At 44.1% G+C, this 17,887-nt stretch overlaps 1 protein-coding gene across 3 annotated transcripts in view; it reads left to right on the top strand.

The window, feature by feature from the left end:
• The first annotated feature begins 131 nt into the window (after nt 1–131).
• The window catches only part of ATP13A1 (ATPase 13A1), a 46,139-nt gene continuing 28,383 nt past the window's right edge, over nt 132–17,887 (top strand). For all 3 annotated transcript variants that reach the window (XR_006414835.1, XM_044431100.1, XM_044431099.1), the window contains exons 1-7: nt 132–448; nt 7,132–7,221; nt 7,749–7,939; nt 11,339–11,411; nt 14,121–14,276; nt 15,772–15,841; nt 16,822–16,928. Coding sequence is in view for 2 of the 3 variants with exons in the window: in XM_044431100.1 (XP_044287035.1) it covers nt 143–448; nt 7,132–7,221; nt 7,749–7,939; nt 11,339–11,411; nt 14,121–14,276; nt 15,772–15,841; nt 16,822–16,928 (993 nt within the window). In the remaining variant the exon portion in view is untranslated. The remainder of the gene's footprint in view (nt 449–7,131; nt 7,222–7,748; nt 7,940–11,338; nt 11,412–14,120; nt 14,277–15,771; nt 15,842–16,821; nt 16,929–17,887) is intronic.

The following is a 17,887-nucleotide window of genomic DNA, read 5'->3' as shown; positions in this document are numbered from 1 at the left end:
CGTTGGTTTCAGGGTCACGGCGGCGCAGTTGAGCATGCGCACTTTAGAGACAAGGGCAGTGAGCATGCGTGGTCGGACTGCGGCGGGAGCGTCCTGCCCCGGAAGTGGAAGGAGTTGGCGGGTGGCGGTCCCCGGAAGCAGGATGGCGGCAGCGGCAGCCGGTCCCGGACCGGGTCTGGCAGACGAGCTGGTGCAGGACGTGATTCCGTACCGGCGGCGGTCGCGGCTGTTATGGGGGACGGTGCTGCCCTTCTGCGTGCTGTATCCGCTCTGGTTGTGGTTCTGGGGACCCTGTGCCTGCGCCTGGGTTTTGAGGAGAGCCAGCGGTACCGCCGAGACGCCCGAAGCCGCGCTGCTCTTCCTTGCCGCCGTCGGAGCTGTGCACCTGCTTACCGCCTTGGCCGGCCTGTGGAGCGTCAACGTCCACTGCTTACTCTACTGCTGTTGGGTCAGTTCCGCTCCGAGGGGGAAGGGAGAAAGGTCACGCTCGGGCCAGTGGAGGAAATGACTGGAGGAGTCTCTATCTTACTGATGCAGCTCCTGTACTTTTGGAGCAGCCGTGGAGTCTTAGGAGCAAATGGGTACTAGCCAGTGCTAGCCCTGCAGAGTCTATTAACATTGATTGAGGTTCGAGTTAGTCTTGGCTAAATTTTTATTTCAATTGGTCTGCTTAGTGTAGAACTAGTACAGGATGGTACCCTACGTTTCTCTGTTGCAGCTGTCACTAACGGTGTGTGTAAGGAATATTCTCAGTAGCTAAACAAATGGATCCTGAGCAACAAGTGACAGTTTGGAAAAAGGATGGCAATGTTCATGTGTTGCTGCCAGCCCTTTCCCAATTTCTTTTATATTGGATTTCGTGCTTACAAGTGAAGTAAAGGAAGTCTGCATTTGTTTATGGACTTCTTAACTTTCTGTTGAATCCTAACACTGTAACCAAATGCTTGGAGAATGAACCCCGCCATGACCATGATATGAAGTGTTACAAGGCTAGGAACACTGTAAATATTCATAAAGGTTCTAGATCATTAAGAAATTTGGGAATTAAGAATTTTCTGTTGTGTGTATTAAGCTTTATTGGGGAAAGATAGCAACAAAAACATAGGTGGCCTGTTAGTGTGCCAGGTTCATGTGTTCAGCCACATTTCACTTTGCCACAAAGATTAATCTTTCATGTCCTGTCTGTAGATCTTGGATACAGATGATACAGTTAGTGGATCTCTTATTTTAAAAATGCCATTTTGTTTATAAAAATGATTCATATTTCACATCATTGAAAGGATGTAGTAGAACATGTGTTACTTATCAGCACAGGACTGGCTTGAATGTAAGAATACAGGAAAGATATTTGGTATAGAATGTAGTTTGTGGGAAGAGAAGCATATGGGTAAACCTGGTTGTAACTCAATCTGATCACTGAATAAATTGTTCTAAGGAGTCATTGTGATGAGTGGGTGAGGATGTAACTGAGTGATAGAACATATGTTTGGCATGCAGAAGATCCCATGTACAATCCCTGGCTTAGGATTAGGAAGGAATCCTTGAAACTTTGGAGATCTGCTGCCAATCAGGGATGATAGCACGGGGTTGGATGGACCAGCACCCTGGTTCATTGTAAGGCAAGTTTCTACATTCCTAACTTTCTACCATAAAAACACTGTACACAAGTGAAATAAGCTGGTCAGCATTCCACATGATAGCATATGGAATGTCGTTGTTCAGTTGCCAAATCATGTCTGACTCTTCACAACCCCATGGACAACATTCCTCCAGGTTCTCCTATCCTCCACCATCTCCCGGAGTCCACCCAACCCCACACCCACCTCCCTAGTGACCCCATCCAGCCCCCCTCAACCTCTGCCATCCTCTTTCCTTTTTCCTTCAATTGTTCCCAGTATTAGGGTCTTTTCCAATGAGTCCTTCCTTCTCATTAGGTGGCCAGAGCAAATGCATACATGTAAATGCCCTACACTAAACTTTGATTGATGTACCCTGCAGTCATATAGAGCTCAGCATGTCTTCCTTATTCCTAAACTTTCAGTATAGTAAGCATGCTGTCAGGTTCAGTCCACAAGATAAACAATATGTTTTTCTCCACTAATTGTTGTATCTAGACATCACTGACGATCACACTTTTGTAAGATCAATGTTTACATTCTTAACTATTTTTGCCATACAGGGAAGCAGAAAAGTAAATAGGTAATGATCCCCTGTGGACATTCTGTTGCCCCCAGTTTATAATGAAAGAATTGTACCAGTCAATGAAAGCTAATATAGAGAATATATCTCAGAGATCTTCACTGGTCCCTTTCTGTTGCTGAACATGATCGACTGAAAAGTGCATTCCTTGCTGACTTAAGATTTTTTCCATTTTTCTTTTGCCTTAAACATTTTCCTTGGAATTATTTATAGTCTATGTGGAAATGCCATATTAAGATATTATTTCCCAGATGTTCATACCTGGAGCACAGGAATTTTTCCCCTCCAGATTGAAACTGGAATCATGCCTCACTTATACACTAAAACAACAATTTATATTTACTAGAACAATGGTCAGGCATCCTCTTTGCAACTACAGAGTAGCCCAGTCACTTGGCCCTCCGGGGTTTGTGTCTTTTATTTTAAATCCAGCCAATAACAAAATTCGCCCTCCCTCTTTTCCAGTGAGTGAGTAATAAGATCTGCTTTCTGGGCAGTCATACTCACACATGTAACCTAAATCCACAGAAATTACTAGCCTACAAGAGGTCTTAACTAGCCTTCCAGTGTTGATGGAGGGGAAGGAGACAGCACAGGAATGTATGATAGTAGCCTCTTCATGTGCTAGTTTATTAAATTGCATTCTGCCATACAGACTGCTAAAGGAGAAATGGATCATTTCCATGAAGAAAGACTTTCCCTTCTCTGTATCTAAGCAAAGAAATTGAGCAGACTAGTGAAATTGTCTGTATGGAATTCCTAGTTGCCTCTAGCTACAAGGTGAGCTGTTAAATACAGAGTTTATGGTTTTTCTGGGATTTCCCAGTGTCTCTCAGCTGTAGAGCAAGACATAGGAGGGACTCCTTTCCTGAGAGTGCGATTCTGTGTTTTTATTGATAAAGAGAGGGCTGATCAGTGTTATTGCTTGAGACTTCCTTGCTCTGAAAATCTCAGAGTGATGGATGCATCCAGCAATAGTTCCTTTCATTTCTCTTTTGTTAAACTCCCACTTGTGCTGGGAAAGCGAAACTAAACATGCTTCCTGACTGCTTATTGTTTTGTTTGGCTGTCAAAGCTTTGCTGCATGAATGGTGATCTAGTGAACTTTGCTCAGCAAAGGCCCAGAACATAGCTTTGCATGGGGCATGATGCCAGTTATACCTTCCCAAAGGCTTGAAAGGCCTTTGCTGTGGTACCTTGGCTCACTCGTGGCCATTTCACCCCCAGAATGATCGCAGCCATCTTCCCTGCACGAATGCAACCACAATTGTGGCCATAGGCGATCACAGGCATGCTCGGGGGGGGGGGGGACATGATTGCCCCCACCCCCCCCCCCCCCAGCACACCCGTGATCGTCACCTGTTTACACAAAACCCAAGCACCACTGTGCTTGGTGGTCTTATTTCCACATGAGAATAGGTAATAGGATGAAGAGCATAATTGTCCAGGATGCCAAGCTCTGGAGAAGGGTGTGTGGCATGGTCTGATGAAATCCAGCGTATAACTCTCCTGAAAGTTGTGCTATGTTGGTCATTTTTGTTGGCCAGGATAGAGGTATACAGGCACTTTGTAGTTATTCTTTTCTGTAGCTGATATAAATTTTTAGATTTCCTTCAGTTGCAAACAACAGAGAGCTGTGATTTATATCCTAAGCCATGTGGTTGGAAGGTTGCTTACAGGTGGCTGTGGGCAAATGTTAACACTGCAGAGGCGCTCAAAGCAGTGTGCCATAGGAATGAAACCATTCAAACAACTTCAGCTCAGCTGCCCCGGGGTTATTGGCCCCCTTGGCTAGGGCTGAGGAGAGTTGTGGTCCAAAACATTTGGAAAGCTCCAAGTCAGGGATCGCTAGACTAGGTAATGGACATTTTCCATCATCATTGCTATTATCTTTTAAAAATAAATCTTTTGTTTATTATGTGCTAATTTTCACATACTTTCAGCTGCCATTGTCAGGCAGAAAGATGGGCTATAACTAAAGAATATTTTAAATGTTCTGTTATGGATATGAAAGTCATGCGTATTTACCATGTATGGTTCCACAAATCTTCACTACATATGATTCACAAGGTTGAATGGCATCCTGAAACCTACTATATCATCAAAATCCATAAGAACATGAATTTAAACAAAAAACTTCAGCATTATAAAAATAAACTATATGGCATCAAAAGAAAAACATAATAAACCCCATGGAGTCAAGTATAACCTTAGCTGGGGAAACAATTCAATTTGCACTGAAGACTCATTGGAATAAAACTTTCTAATGACCAACTTCTTACCAGTTAGCAGGAAGAAACAAAGCCAGGTTCCACAAGAAGGCTCAGTCCCCCATGCCTATTGACCATGGATGATAGACCAGATCCTTGTCCAAAGATGTCTAGAACTGAGTAGGATCACATGCAGGAGTGGGTGATCCTTTAAACCATTTGCAACTTTGGATTGGGTTTGGAAACAAGCTGGTCAAATAATAATGAGATAGAATTGTCTGAGTATCAGTGTTTGAATACATTCCTCTAACAATGGTCTAGACTAATTAATTATACAGCCATGGCATTAGATAACCTATTGGGTTGCCCTCGTCCAGCTTACCAATTAATGTGGTTGTAGTTGTATAGTAGGAGTGGCCTGAGATATTTATTTATTTAAAACATTTCTATGCTGCCCCCATCGCAACAAAGCCTCGGGGCGGCTCACAGCATAATTAATAATTAAAACATATAAATAACGATTAATACAATTAGAGATTAGAGAATAAATAACAAATATTTGAAAACAGTGCTTGTGGCAAAAATAAATATTCTCTTCTCCATCAATGATGTGTTGCTTGAAATTACTGTGTTTAATGTGCTATTAAAGTCTTTTGCCTACATTTAGCTCCCATTTCTAGCATCTTGTTGTTAGTCGCGAAGTCGAAGTTACCCCATGGACAACATTCCTCCAGGCCTTCCTGTCCTCCATCATCCCTCAGAGTTCACTTAAGCTCATGCTCACTGCTTCAGTGACTCCATCTAGCTACCTCATTCTCTGCCTTCCCCTTCTTCTTTTGCCATCTATTGTTCCCAGCATTAGGCTCTTCTCCAGTGAGTCCTTCCTTCTCATTAGGTGACCAGAGTATTTGAGTTTCATCTTCACTATCTGGCCTTCTAAAGAGCAGTCAGGGTTGATCTCCTCTAGGACTGACCGGTTTGATTACCTTGTGGTCCAAGGGACTCGCAGGAGTATCCTCCAGCTCCACAATTCAAAGGCCTCAATTCTTTGGTGCTCAGCCTTCCTTATGGTCCAACTTTCACAGCCATACATTGCAACTGGGAAAACCATAGCCTTGACTATACGCACTTTTGTTGGCAGGGTGATGACTCTGCTTTTTAGTATGCTGTCAAGATTTACCATAGCCTTCCTCCCAAGGAGCAAACGTCTTTTAATTTCTTGGCTGCAGTCCCTGTCTGCGGTGATCTTGGAGCCCAGGAAAATAGAATCTGTCACTACCTCCATTTCTTCCCCATCTATTTGCCAGAAAGTGAGAGGACCAGATGCCATGATCTTAGTTTTCTTAATGTTGAGTTTCAAGCCAGCTTTTGCACTCTCCTTCTTCACCCACTCTTTAGTTCCTCTTCACTTTCTGCCATGAGAGTGGTATCATCTGCATATCTGAGGTTGTTGATATTTCTCCTAGCAATCTTAATTCCAACTTGTGATTCATCTAGCCCTGCCTTTCTCATGATGTGCTCTGCATATAAGTTTAAATAGGCAGGGTGATAGTATACAGCCTTGCCGAACTCCTTTCCCAATTTTGAACCAATCATTGGTTCCGTGTCCAGTTCTCACTGTTGCTTCTTGACCCACATACAGGTTTCTCAAGAGACTAATAAGACGTTCTGGTACTCCCATCTCTTTAAGAACTTGCCACAATTTGATCCACACAATCAAAGGCTTTCGTGTAGTCAATGAAGCAAAAGTAGATGTTTTTCTGGCACTCCCTAGCTTTCTGCATGATCCAGCATATGTTGGCGATTTGATCTCTAGTTCCTCTGCCTCTTCAAAATCCTGCCTGCACTTCTGGCAGTTTTCGGTCCACATACTGCTGGAGCCTAGCCTGTAGGATTTTGAGCATCACTTTGCTAGCATGTGAAATGAGTGCAATAGTGTGGTAGTTTGAACATTCTTTGGCACTGCCCTTCTTTGAGATCAGAATGTAAACTGACAATTGATTGCAAAAGAAGGGGACAGCAGAGGATGAGGTGGCTAGATGGAGTCACTGAAGCAGTCGGTGTGAGCTTAGGTGGACTCCTGAAGATAGTGGAGGACAGGAGAGCATAGAGGAATGTTGTCCATGGGGTAGTGATGGGTCAGATGCAACTTCGCTAAACAACAACAACAACAAGCAAAAAAGCCCTGCAGGTATCATTTCCAAAAGGACTTGTACAGTTGGGAGTAACATAGGGGCAAAGTACTTGTTTATTTAACCTTGTCTGTTGGTGTTGTAATGAACCCAGCTAGAGGTCAATGAATCCTAGGTAAAACACTTGTTTTTCATGTAGAAAGTCCAACATTTGATCCCCAGTATTTCCAGGTTGGGCTGGAAAAATTCCTTTTTGAAATCCTGGAGAGCTGTGGCTAGCCAGTGTCAACAGTGCTGAACTAGATGGATGCAGAGTCTAACTCCGCATAAGTCTAACTACTTTCATATGAAAGTGGGGAAGCAGTTAACAGTGGGTTAAACAGCTGACTGTTTAGGTGTTTTATTGTTGTAGTTGAGGGAGGGGGTGTTCACGCAAGACCCAGTACATTTGATACAGATGATGGGTAAGTCCTACAACTCCAAGGTGCTACTCTCAAACACTTCCCCCTTTGGGGCATTGCTTCTGCTAAATATTACTTTGCTTGGTCAAAACTCTAAAGGCTGTTTTCCCAATTGTGTATGTCTTTCAGGTGCGCAGTCCCAGGAAAGCCACACTGGCTAAAGTTGTGCCCACACCAAATAACGGTTCTGCAGAACTGGTGCCTCTCCACAGAGATCAGGTAAGAAAGATTTTCATTCAAACAGTGATCAGCTACCCCTGCATAGATTAGCAACATCTAATGTTCTATTTCAGTTTGTCAGCCAAGATGGCATTTTGGCAGTAGGACACATTGAGGTAGATGGATGACCACAGAAATATAGACTTCATAGCCAAAACAAATTAAGAGGCTTGTGGATGATGACCATGGTGACAAGGCACAATTCCAGAGAATCCTGAGTTGCTGTTTACAGCCTGTGTACTAGTGCATGCTGCACAACCGCTCCTGATTTGTATCTTCTGCAAGCAGGAGTGGCTGAACCAGTCATAGACTCCCTGCCTGTGGTTTATCACAATGTTTGAGCCAGATTCTGGCTTTCCTCTCCCCAGACAAGCCAGCCATAAGCATCAACAAGCTCTTGTTCCAGAGAACTGGTTTTTTTTCAGGACAGCAAAAAGTCTCCAAAATCGCAGGCACCCCTTCAGACATGATGGTGTGTGTGAAATATGCTCTTGGATGAGGACGTTTAATTTCTGCATTTCTTCTAGGGGGAGGATGGACAGGAGATCCTTTCCTTTGAATTTCAGAAAATCAAATATTTCTGTGAGCTGGATGAGAAGAAAAAATTCCTTCCTGTGGCCTTCCCTGTGGAGCAGCCACTACAATATTATCAGAATGCTCGTGGCTACCAGGAAGACAAAGAGATCAAAGTGGCAGAAAAGAAATACGGCACCAACAAGTAGGTGGACCAGGTGGCTGGTGGGCCACATTAATGACAAATGTCTCCAGGAATGGCAGACCTCCAACATTTAGCTGCTGAATACTTGTACCTGGGGTTTATTAGCTTACAAATATTAATTGGCAGGATTGGCAATCTAGCATTTTACTAACATGCTACCATTTTAAGAACATCTTTGAGATAAATAGCAAAAAGAGTAATTAACCAAATATGGTACTTAGTGTCCATGGACTGTGTTCAGGATAGCCTAGCCACCTGTGGAAATAAGGCATCATTGGGTTATAGGAAGAATTGCATGGAAGTTTTTCTTTTTCCTGGGTAATGCTTGTGGCAGTTGGTGGTTACCTTGGTTTTTCTTGCACAGCTGAATAGTTTTATTCTACTATAGCTACCAGGCATGGACTAGCATGCATCCAGTAGGGTTTTGCTTCTAAAAAGGCATGCATAGAAGGAGGATGTAAACCAAAAGCAGGTAACTCCCCCCTCCCTTTTGGCCTCTAATCATATTTTACCACTGGCAGTTCTGACTGGAGCTGATGAGTGTTATAAGCCAAAAACATCTGGAGGGCCACAGGTTGCTCAGCCCTAATATAAACCTGCAGGCCTCTTTGTTGAAAGTGAATAGAGGCCACCAGAAGTTGGTGGCTCATAGCTCAGCATTACTTCAGATATGGCAACTGTTGCTGATGCTGCCTTTCCATGGATCATAGTCATGGAAGTTGAAAACCCAAGGGGAGTATCTAGAAATTCCCACCCTATTAGATCTATCCCAGTGCCCCACACTGAAAAAAGCAGTGTCTCTCCCCATACATAGAATAAAAAGGGAGGATTGTAGTCCAAATTGCTCCTCATGTTTTAAAAGAAGGCTACCACCCACATTCAAGCACTGTCCATAGGTTTGTCTGTCTACCTCTTTTGCACTGAAGGGCTCAGTGGTGAGGATGCTCTCCCTGGGACAGAGCCAGCCAGTAGGAGAAACTTTACTCTCTAACCCCTGTCCTCTGCCCACCATTCAGACACATTTCTGTCTGCCACCTAGAGGGATTCTGGGCAGTTAAAGTTCCAGACAAAACAGATCATGCTATACCAACCTTCCCCAACCTGGCACCTTCCAGATGTTTTGGACTTCAGCACCCAGCTTAACCAACAGTCAGGACTTCCAGGACCTGTAGTCTAAAAAAAATCTGGAAGGCAACAAGTTGAGGAAGAATGGGCTATACACTTTACATGGCTTCTCCTTTCAATCTAATACTGCTGTTCCTCTCTGTGTACCTTGTGTTCCCCTTCAGCTCATTTCTCTTTCAGTGCATTCATAGGAGTTGGGCTGGTGGCGAATGTTATTCACTGTCCCCTCCTTCCATCCACCTTCTCATGATTTGGGGACTGGAAACAAAGCCCTGTGAAGAAAGATTGAAAGAACTGGGCATGCTGAGCTTTAAGAAAAGACGACTAAGGGGGAAATATGATAGCAGTTTCCAAATACTTGAAAGGCTTTCACACTGAGGAGGGCCTGAATCTCTTCTCAATCATTCCAGAGTGCAGGGCACAGAATAATGGGTTCAAGTTACAGGAAGGCAGATTCCAGCTGCACATCAGGAAGAACTGCCTGATTGTTAGAACGGTATGACAATGGAATCAATTACCTGGTGAGGTGGTGGGCTCTCCCATACTAGAGGCATTCAAGATGCAACTGGACAGCTATCTGAGAGGGATGGTCCTGCACTGAGCAGGGGGTTGGACTCGATGGCCCTTGCAGCTCTACTGTTCTGTGATTCATTTTTAAAGGTCTGCTGTGTTGAGGCAACTTTTTCTTTCTGCAAAGTCCAGGCCTAGATCCAGTTCAGACAGATCCAGAAAGATAGAGGAGTCTTCCATTACCCAGCTCTCTAGCACTCACCTGAAAACCGCAACTGTTTTGTCTTGCTATAAAGGCCTGCCAGGATTTGGAGGTCTGTCACATAACAGCAGTGGAGCTTTCAGGAAATGTGGGAGAGACAATGAAAACTAAGCTCAATAGCTGTAGCCTTGCTAGTTACAAGATAGTGATGTCATAATGTCTTCCAGTAAAGGAGGCTTTTCAGCCACTTTACAGTACCTTTTCAAGAAAATTTTAGTGACTACAATGATGATCTTTCTCTTGTTATTGGCTGTGTAATCAGTGCGTGGGCCTATGGCCTGTTTGGAGTTATAGGGAAAGAAAAGCCTCCAGCGTGGCTCCTCTAATTTTGTGGAATTCCCTGCCTTTGGAAGAAAGCAGGCAACTATTGTGTTGTTTCTGACCCTTCCTAGAAGCATCTTTATTTCAGGAGGCCTTTCTTGGATGAGCAGGCACTGCTTTCATTGATATTCTGTTTACTGTCAAGGGGTTGAAGTAACTGAGGAAAGGTTACAACAACTGAGATTCTTTTGATTGGAAAAAAGGGGGAATAAAAGGAGACGTGACATGCATGTACAGATTACGCATGGTGTGCACAAAGTGGAGAGGGAGACATTTCTCTCCCTTTCCCATTATAATAGAAGATAATATATTCTAGTCATGAAGATGACTAGCGGGGAACTCAGGACAGACAGAAGGAAGTATTTCTTCATGCAGCACATAAACTACAGAATTCATTTCCGTAAGATGAAGTGATGGCTTTGGATGGCTTTAAAGGGGGCTGCAAAAATGCATGGAGGAGAAGGCTATCAGTGGTTGCTGGTCCTGATGGCTGTATGTCACCTCCAGTAGCAAAGGTAGAATGCCTATGTGTATCAGTTGCTGAGGAACTTGGGCAGGATGGCACTGTTGCCCTCATGTCTTCCTTCTGGGAACCCATGGGTAGCCAGTTGGCCCCATGGGAACATAGTGCTGAACAAGATGGACCCTTGTTCTGATCCAACAGAGCCCTTCTTTTGTTCTTGTTATAGGGTCCTGCATTGTTTGTCTTTTTTTTTTAACTTTTATTATGTTTTAAATTGCTGGACAGTGACGGCTTTTTAGCGCATAAGGTAGTATATAAAAGCAGTTCCTGCATTACAAATTAAAGCCTATTTGTAAATTAAATTAAATTAAAATCATCATTACCAGAGAGAGAGCGAGAGAGAGGAAGTGAGAGAGGAAGTGAGAGGGAAGAAGGGAGGCCTCCAAAGCACAAAACTCATTTGTAACCTGGGGACTGCCTGTAAATATTAATAAAGAATGTAGCTATGGGAGTGGATCATGAAATCTGAGGTTTAGGAACAATCCCCATTAGACAATGTTTGTCCAGTATTGAGAAGGCCTTTATTTGAAGGACAGCTATCCTACTAAATATTCTCACATAGGGAAAGACTTAGGACCTGAGGGGTTGCAGCCAGGATGCCGGATGGCTCAGCAGAACGTGAGTGCCCAAATGAACAAGTGTTCTGCTTTTCACACAGGGCAGAGATGGTTGTTCCAGAATTCCTTGAACTTTTCAAAGAGAGAGCAACAGCTCCTTTCTTCGTCTTTCAGGTAATTAAAAAGTATGTGAAGATGCAAGGCCAACCAGGTGTCTCCGTTTTCTTAAATGCACATATTGGATTGCAGTTTCTGTCTACAGATATCTATTGCCTTCTAGTGTGTTGTGAATTGCAGGCGTTTACCTTATGCCAGGGCTGAACATTTTTTTTCTGTTGAGGTCTCCGTTTCCTTGCATGTAATTTGTCAGGGTCTACTGGCCTCAGCTCTTGTGAGTGGGCCTGAAGCCGGAATTGAACTAGACCAGAACCAAAGGTAGATCTTCCACTATTTTCACCTTCTCTGTTCCTTTCTGTCCAGCAGTCTGCCAAGGAAGGGACAGAATGCTGTTGCCAAATGCCTGAACATTTGCATGGAGAGGGTGTTTGTAAATAGGACTGCATGAAATTAGACTGAGGTCTGTATGCAACCTTAGGCCCACATGTTGCATACCCCTTCCTTATGCAGTTAGCAGCCTGTTGTGAACTTGCTGTATTTCAAAGCAGAAAAGTTTACCTTTAGATTTAGATTGTCCCAAGTTTACCTTTAGATTGAAGCACAGGAGAACAAGCTTGGAGTTCTGGCTTGCATTGTTGAAGTTCATACTTTATCTGGACAAAATCCCATTGCAAGGATCCTGTGAATAAATGGAGGTTACTTATTGACCACATTCAGATATTAACAAGCTAGATTCCAGAAACAGATTGACTTAATATTGACTACCAACAATGCATCTGGTGCATCTCAAAATTGTATCATGGAAGAAGTGCAAAGACACACTTCGTACACAGTTGGACAGGCCATTGTGTTAAGTGTTTATCTCAATAAATTCTAACTTGGTCATTTGGAGTGCAACATTCACTATGTTCACATTCTTTATAAGGATCCTTTTATTTTCTTTTAAACTAAAGGCCTTTGTTATTTTTGGTTCACCATGTCCCTTGCTGGTTTTGATGCCTTCTTTTGTTTATAGGCCTTCTGTTTCATGTGTTTGCTCCACATACACTTGGTGGTAAGGGGGCATGTAAAGAAAGGGAAAAAGTGTTGCAGGAGAAATGCAAGTGATAGGGACTGTAGAAAGAAATGAAACAATTAATCTGGCCCTCCAGATCACACATAAACACCAAGATATTTTCGTAGCTAGGTAACCAGTGCAGTGCAAGGAAGACCACTATGACTAGGTAGACCAGCAAAAATGATCAACACCCAGAGTGTTGTGCCCTTCATGGATTGACATCAAATGATGACTTTCATGTCCTTTACTCTTAACATCTTCTGTAAATGGGGCAGCAAAAGTAAAAACAGACTGTAAAATAGCATACTGCTTGTTGGCCCAAATTGTACTCTATAAGGCAAGGAAGCAAAAAATAGATCTCTGGATATTTTAGACTTCAACACCCAGCTTTCCTAACCATTGCTTAAGCTGTCAGGGACTTCTGGGAGTTGAAATCCAAAGCATCTAGAAATCTGCCTTTTGTCTACCCCTGCCCAAAGGCATGTTTTGTCTCTAGTTTTAAGCAATTTTTTTTCCTTGTTGGGAGTATTGCACTTTGAATTTGTTGTGTAGTTAGGACTTTTTAAAAACAAAATTAACAGTGCATTTTGATAATGAAGGCTTGCACATGTTTAGGCCACCACAAATCTAACAAATCATTTCCAGTTCAGTCCTTTCCTGTGGAGTCAAATTACGTTGCCACTAATGGAATGCAGAGGAATCGTACAAAGGTGATCTGCATGAACAAGCCAGCTCCCATTGCATTTCAGTATTTATTAAAGAAGGTAGTGCTTGAAGTCCCCTCCCCACTTTTGGTACCCCTTTCTGTTCACAGAAATAGAAGCTTGGCAATCTGAGACCAAAAAGGAACATGAGGTTCTAAGTGTATTCAGAAATGCGAGGCTAGATAATGTCCAAAGATATTAGGAATAGGGACATGAAATAGCAGGTCCATTTTTTTTAAAGTTGCCAAAACTACAGTCTCATGTTATTTGCTTTCATGGAATTTAGTGTATTTTTACTTAAAATGGGTTTAGGCCATTCTTTGGGGTAAAACCTTCTTCAAGCAATGTGCAAAATGAAAATAGAAAAGCGACCAATAAATATTCGATAAAAGATTATAAAAATAGATAACTCCCAAGTCTGAGACATCTGCATATTTGAAAGACAAGCCCTTCTATTGTTGATGTATCTACATGCCCAGAGATAGAACAAAGTGAATTTGACATCCTGGATTATCTTAGTTGTGTGTTGGTTGCTTTACCATTGAGCTTCTAAGATGGAAAAGCATTAAGGGGCTTTTATGTGTGACCATAAAGTGGATCTTCACTGATTGAAAACCAAGACTAATCTTTAATTCCCAGATGCTGGTTCATGTTTCTTTCCTCATTTGCATCCAGCTAAGTTTTTAAAAATTTGCAGTACATACAAAGCAAATCTAAAATCTGCTTTCATGTGCATTACACCATTCGAGCATTCCTTTAAGGTGATCCAGTATCATTTTATCCTGCTATTGCAAATGAAGGACTAAAATGAAGAGAGAAAGAGAATGGCCCACCCAGGGCTGTCTAGCTGAGTTCATGGCTAAGATTAGACCCCAACCAGAGGCTTTGCAACTCATACCTTTAGCCATTATACAGACCTTTGTTTTACGTCCACACCTCTGGGCCTCCCAAAGGAATGTACCATACCATATTTATCCTAAAGGAATTTCCTTCTCCTTCCTCCAGGTCTTCTGTGTAGGACTGTGGTGCCTGGATGAATACTGGTACTACAGCGTCTTCACACTTTTCATGCTGGTGGCTTTTGAAGCATCTCTTGTCCAGCAGCAAATGAGGAACATGTCAGAGATTCGCAAGATGGGCAACAAACCCTACATGATCCAGGTGAGTCTAGGCAGCAGACGATAAGATGGGAAGCGACACTGAGACTGGAGTGCCCCTCCACCCTGTCTGTAGTTGTTCCAGTGAGGCCTGTAGCTTCCAAAATGCGGATGGCCCTGTTGCCGGGGAAACAATGTCAGCAGAAATCTGAGCACTGTGAAGAGGGAAGAGTGAGCCAAGGCAGTTGGTAGGGAGGGAAACAGCTAGGAATAAGAGGCTAGGTTGCTGGGGTGGAGCACCTCCACCCAAGAAGGGAGGTAGAGTAGAGGACTATCTGGTCACCTGGCTCCTCATCTGCAGATCAGTGGGTATACTATTACCCATGATTCCCAAGCCCAGGCAGATTTCCTCCCTTACAGCCCACTGCCATTTCCTGTTGTCTTGCAGGATCCATCAATCTGGTGAGAATGGACAGTGCCTCTGCTAACCCCAGGAATCCTATAGTGCCCCTCAGTCGCAAGTAGTGGCCCAGCATTTCACCGGAGCATCCTGGCAATTAGTTATAGTAGTCAAGAGCTCCAGTCTGTGTTTCTGCCACCCCTCACCAAAGGCCTGTGCATGCAGTCTCCCTCCCACAGGGATAAACGCCAAGGTGTGAGGTAGGAGAAGGTCACCTCCAGCAGCTGACTGGCTTACTGCTGGCCTCTATTGGAAGCTGAATGCTGGGTTTCAGTGGAGACATCAAGCCTGCTGATCCAGCAAAACAGTTCTTCCCTTTCAGCTCTCTCCTTCAGTCCATGGTCTGACTATTTTTAGTTCTTCTGGCCAGGAGGAGACATCTCGGAATGATAAGCCCTGTCTGGAGACATTAAGGAAAGATGCTGGACAAGAAGGGATACAGGCAAGAGGGAGATGTTGTTGGGGCTTTAGAAGCTGGGGACTCTCTCTTGGGAAGTGAGCCAGAAGTCCCGAGAAGGCATTTAAGAACCTCTCCAGTGCTTTCCTTGCTCTGACATTCCTTCAGCCCAGCAGCCTGTTGCAGCTTTAATTCCCAAAGTGACACTGTGTGTTCCTCTCTGTGTGGGCTTACTATATTCACTGAGCAGCTAGTTCAGGAGTAAAATGATAGAGCCAAGAGGCATGAGAAATATCCAGCAGCAAAGATGGTAGTTGCCTTGCCCTTCTCATGCAGGGGTGAGTACAGACATCTCAACTACTGGATACCATGCAAAAGCTTAGTGAGTCATCAACTGGTCTTGTGGGGAGAAGAAATTTGCTATACTTCTGCTGCTGATCTGGGAAAATGGGAAGAGAGATAACCTTTCAGAAGGGTTTTTTTTAAACCTGTCCAAGCCTGAGTCACTGTGTAAGAACTGCACTTTTATGTAAACTTGTAACCGATCAGTGATCCCATAATTTTCATTAAAGCAGTTCTTTGAGCAGAGCTGCCACAAAAAGTCAGGATATAGGAAGTCAAACACTGGACTGCTTCTCCATCTCCCCACAACTCCCAAGATCCTAAGTGCCACCCACCCTTCTACCTTTCCCCATTGTGCAGGTTTACAGAAACCGGAAGTGGCGACCAATCTCCAGTGATGAAATAATTCCAGGGGACATTGTGTCAGTCGGTAATGGAACTTTCTCCTTTATCACATACAAGAATATATAAAATAACCTAGCTGTGCCTACTTAGGGCAATGTGCAGCTGCACCCATTCCTTGTCTTCAGACATCAGTGGAATTATCAAGCCCCAGCTTGGTTCTGGCAGGAAGGTATTTGCACTTATATTGATAACATTTGTAGACAGCTGGTTTGGATTGGAGGGTCTGGAATTGAAATCCTTTTGTATCTATGTGAAATATTTTAAGGAGTGAGGCAGTGGCAAAGGCAGGATACCTTGTGGCATCTCCTTTCTTGTTAGGTCACAGAGTGAAGGGCATGAAGCCTGCAGTGCCATGTTGGGCCACTGTGGAAGGAAACCTGAGAAAGTTCAAAGTTCCTACAAAACGGGCCACATTGGCTCTTAGTACTGTGCATGGTGGGTGGGTGTGTTTTGGGGGTGTGGGGGCTGTCCACCATATTTGCCATTGCACTGACCAGAAAGGAGGAATTGACAAGCACTTTTCCTCTTGATTTGGTCATGATTACTGGAAGCAGCTAAGGTATGGAAGCAAAGGGAAGCTTTTGAGTCCCCTTGTGACCCAGGGTACTGCACCTCTTTCAGCCCAAGGACCAAATTCAATTTTGGAGAAGGTCTTGGGAGCCACATTTCAGTGATGGGAGGGGCTGAAGGCAAAAGGTGTGGGGACAGCAGTACCTAAAACCTGCGTATTTTAGGTTAAAACTCTTCCTGCCAGCAACAAAACCTTCAGAGAAGCATTTCAACCTTTTAAAAGGGGGGAGAACTGCAAAAAAGACTCAAATCTACTGAATGATTGGCTGGGGGAAAGCACTGTGTCCATCTGGGAAGCTTGGTGGGGTGGATTAGGCTGGTGGGCTTGAGATTTAACACCCCTGCTTTACAACATCTCCCTAACTTTTAGGAGACCTTAGCAAAGGCCACATTTTCCTATAAATCCTTGTATGAGTGTTCAACCCTCTATTACAGGCCGCTCTCCCCATGAGAACCTCGTGCCCTGTGACATGCTGCTGCTGAGGGGAAGGTGCATTGTGGATGAAGCCATGTTGACCGGAGAATCAGTGCCTCAGATGAAGGTTTGCTGGGCTTGAAGATGGCAAAGAGCGGTTGTTGCAAGTGATGGCAGAAAACATTCTAGAAGGGAAGGAAGCAGAGGGGAGAAAAAGGACCAACAGCAATTCATTTACTGTGGCAAAAAGGGCAAAGCAGGCCTGGGTAACTTGTGGCCCTCCAGGTGTTGTTCGAGCACTAGAAGCTGGGACTTCAAGAGGGCCAACTTTGGCCAACTGAAAGCCAGACTGGGGAAAGTCTCCTGGGATAGGTTACTGGGAGGTAAGCGAGTTGAGGAGGGGTGGATAGCACTCAAAAGGGAGGTTTTGGAGGCGCAAGCCTTGACGATACCTCTAGTTAGTAAGGTGGGGAGGCGGCGGAGAGTTCTGCCATGGATGCGAAAGGAGGTGGTTAAATGATTAGACAAAAGAGGAACCTCCATAGGAAATGGGTACTGGGGGAAATAGACAAAAGGGTATACCGGGAGGAGGAGGCCCGTTACAGAAGGATTCTTCGCAAGTCTAAGGCTGATTACGAGCTGAGACTTGCCAAGAATAGCAAGAGCAACAAAAAGGGCTTCTTTCAGCATGTAAATAGGAAGAGGAAGGGGAGACAAGTGGTGGGACCACTAAATAAGGAGGAAGGAGATCCAGTGACTGATATGAGGGAACAGGCACAGATGCTAAATGACTATTTTGCCTCTGTGTTCTCCCCAGAGCAGGACCGGGGATATCTGCATAGGAGATTAGATGAGGCTGGGGACTTAGGGGCACAGATTAGAGTCACCCCCCTTGAAGTCGAGGGGCTCCTCAGGGCATTGGACATTACAAAGGCGCCAGGCCCTGATGGGTTACACCTGAGAGTACTTAGAGAGTTGGCAGGGGTTCTTTCACGCCCGCTGGCCTCCATTTTTGAGACCTCGTGGAGAACGAGGACTTGAGGGTGGCATCAGTGGTCCCAATTTTCAAAAAGGATAGTAGAAGGG

This window comes from Varanus komodoensis, unplaced genomic scaffold, assembly GCF_004798865.1.
Source record: "Varanus komodoensis strain SLA01 unplaced genomic scaffold, ASM479886v1 scaffold22, whole genome shotgun sequence".
In the NCBI taxonomy this organism is placed as follows: Eukaryota; Metazoa; Chordata; class Lepidosauria; order Squamata; family Varanidae; genus Varanus; species Varanus komodoensis.
Note: the sequence above shows the minus strand (reverse complement) of the source record. Positions and strands in the feature narration are given on the sequence as shown.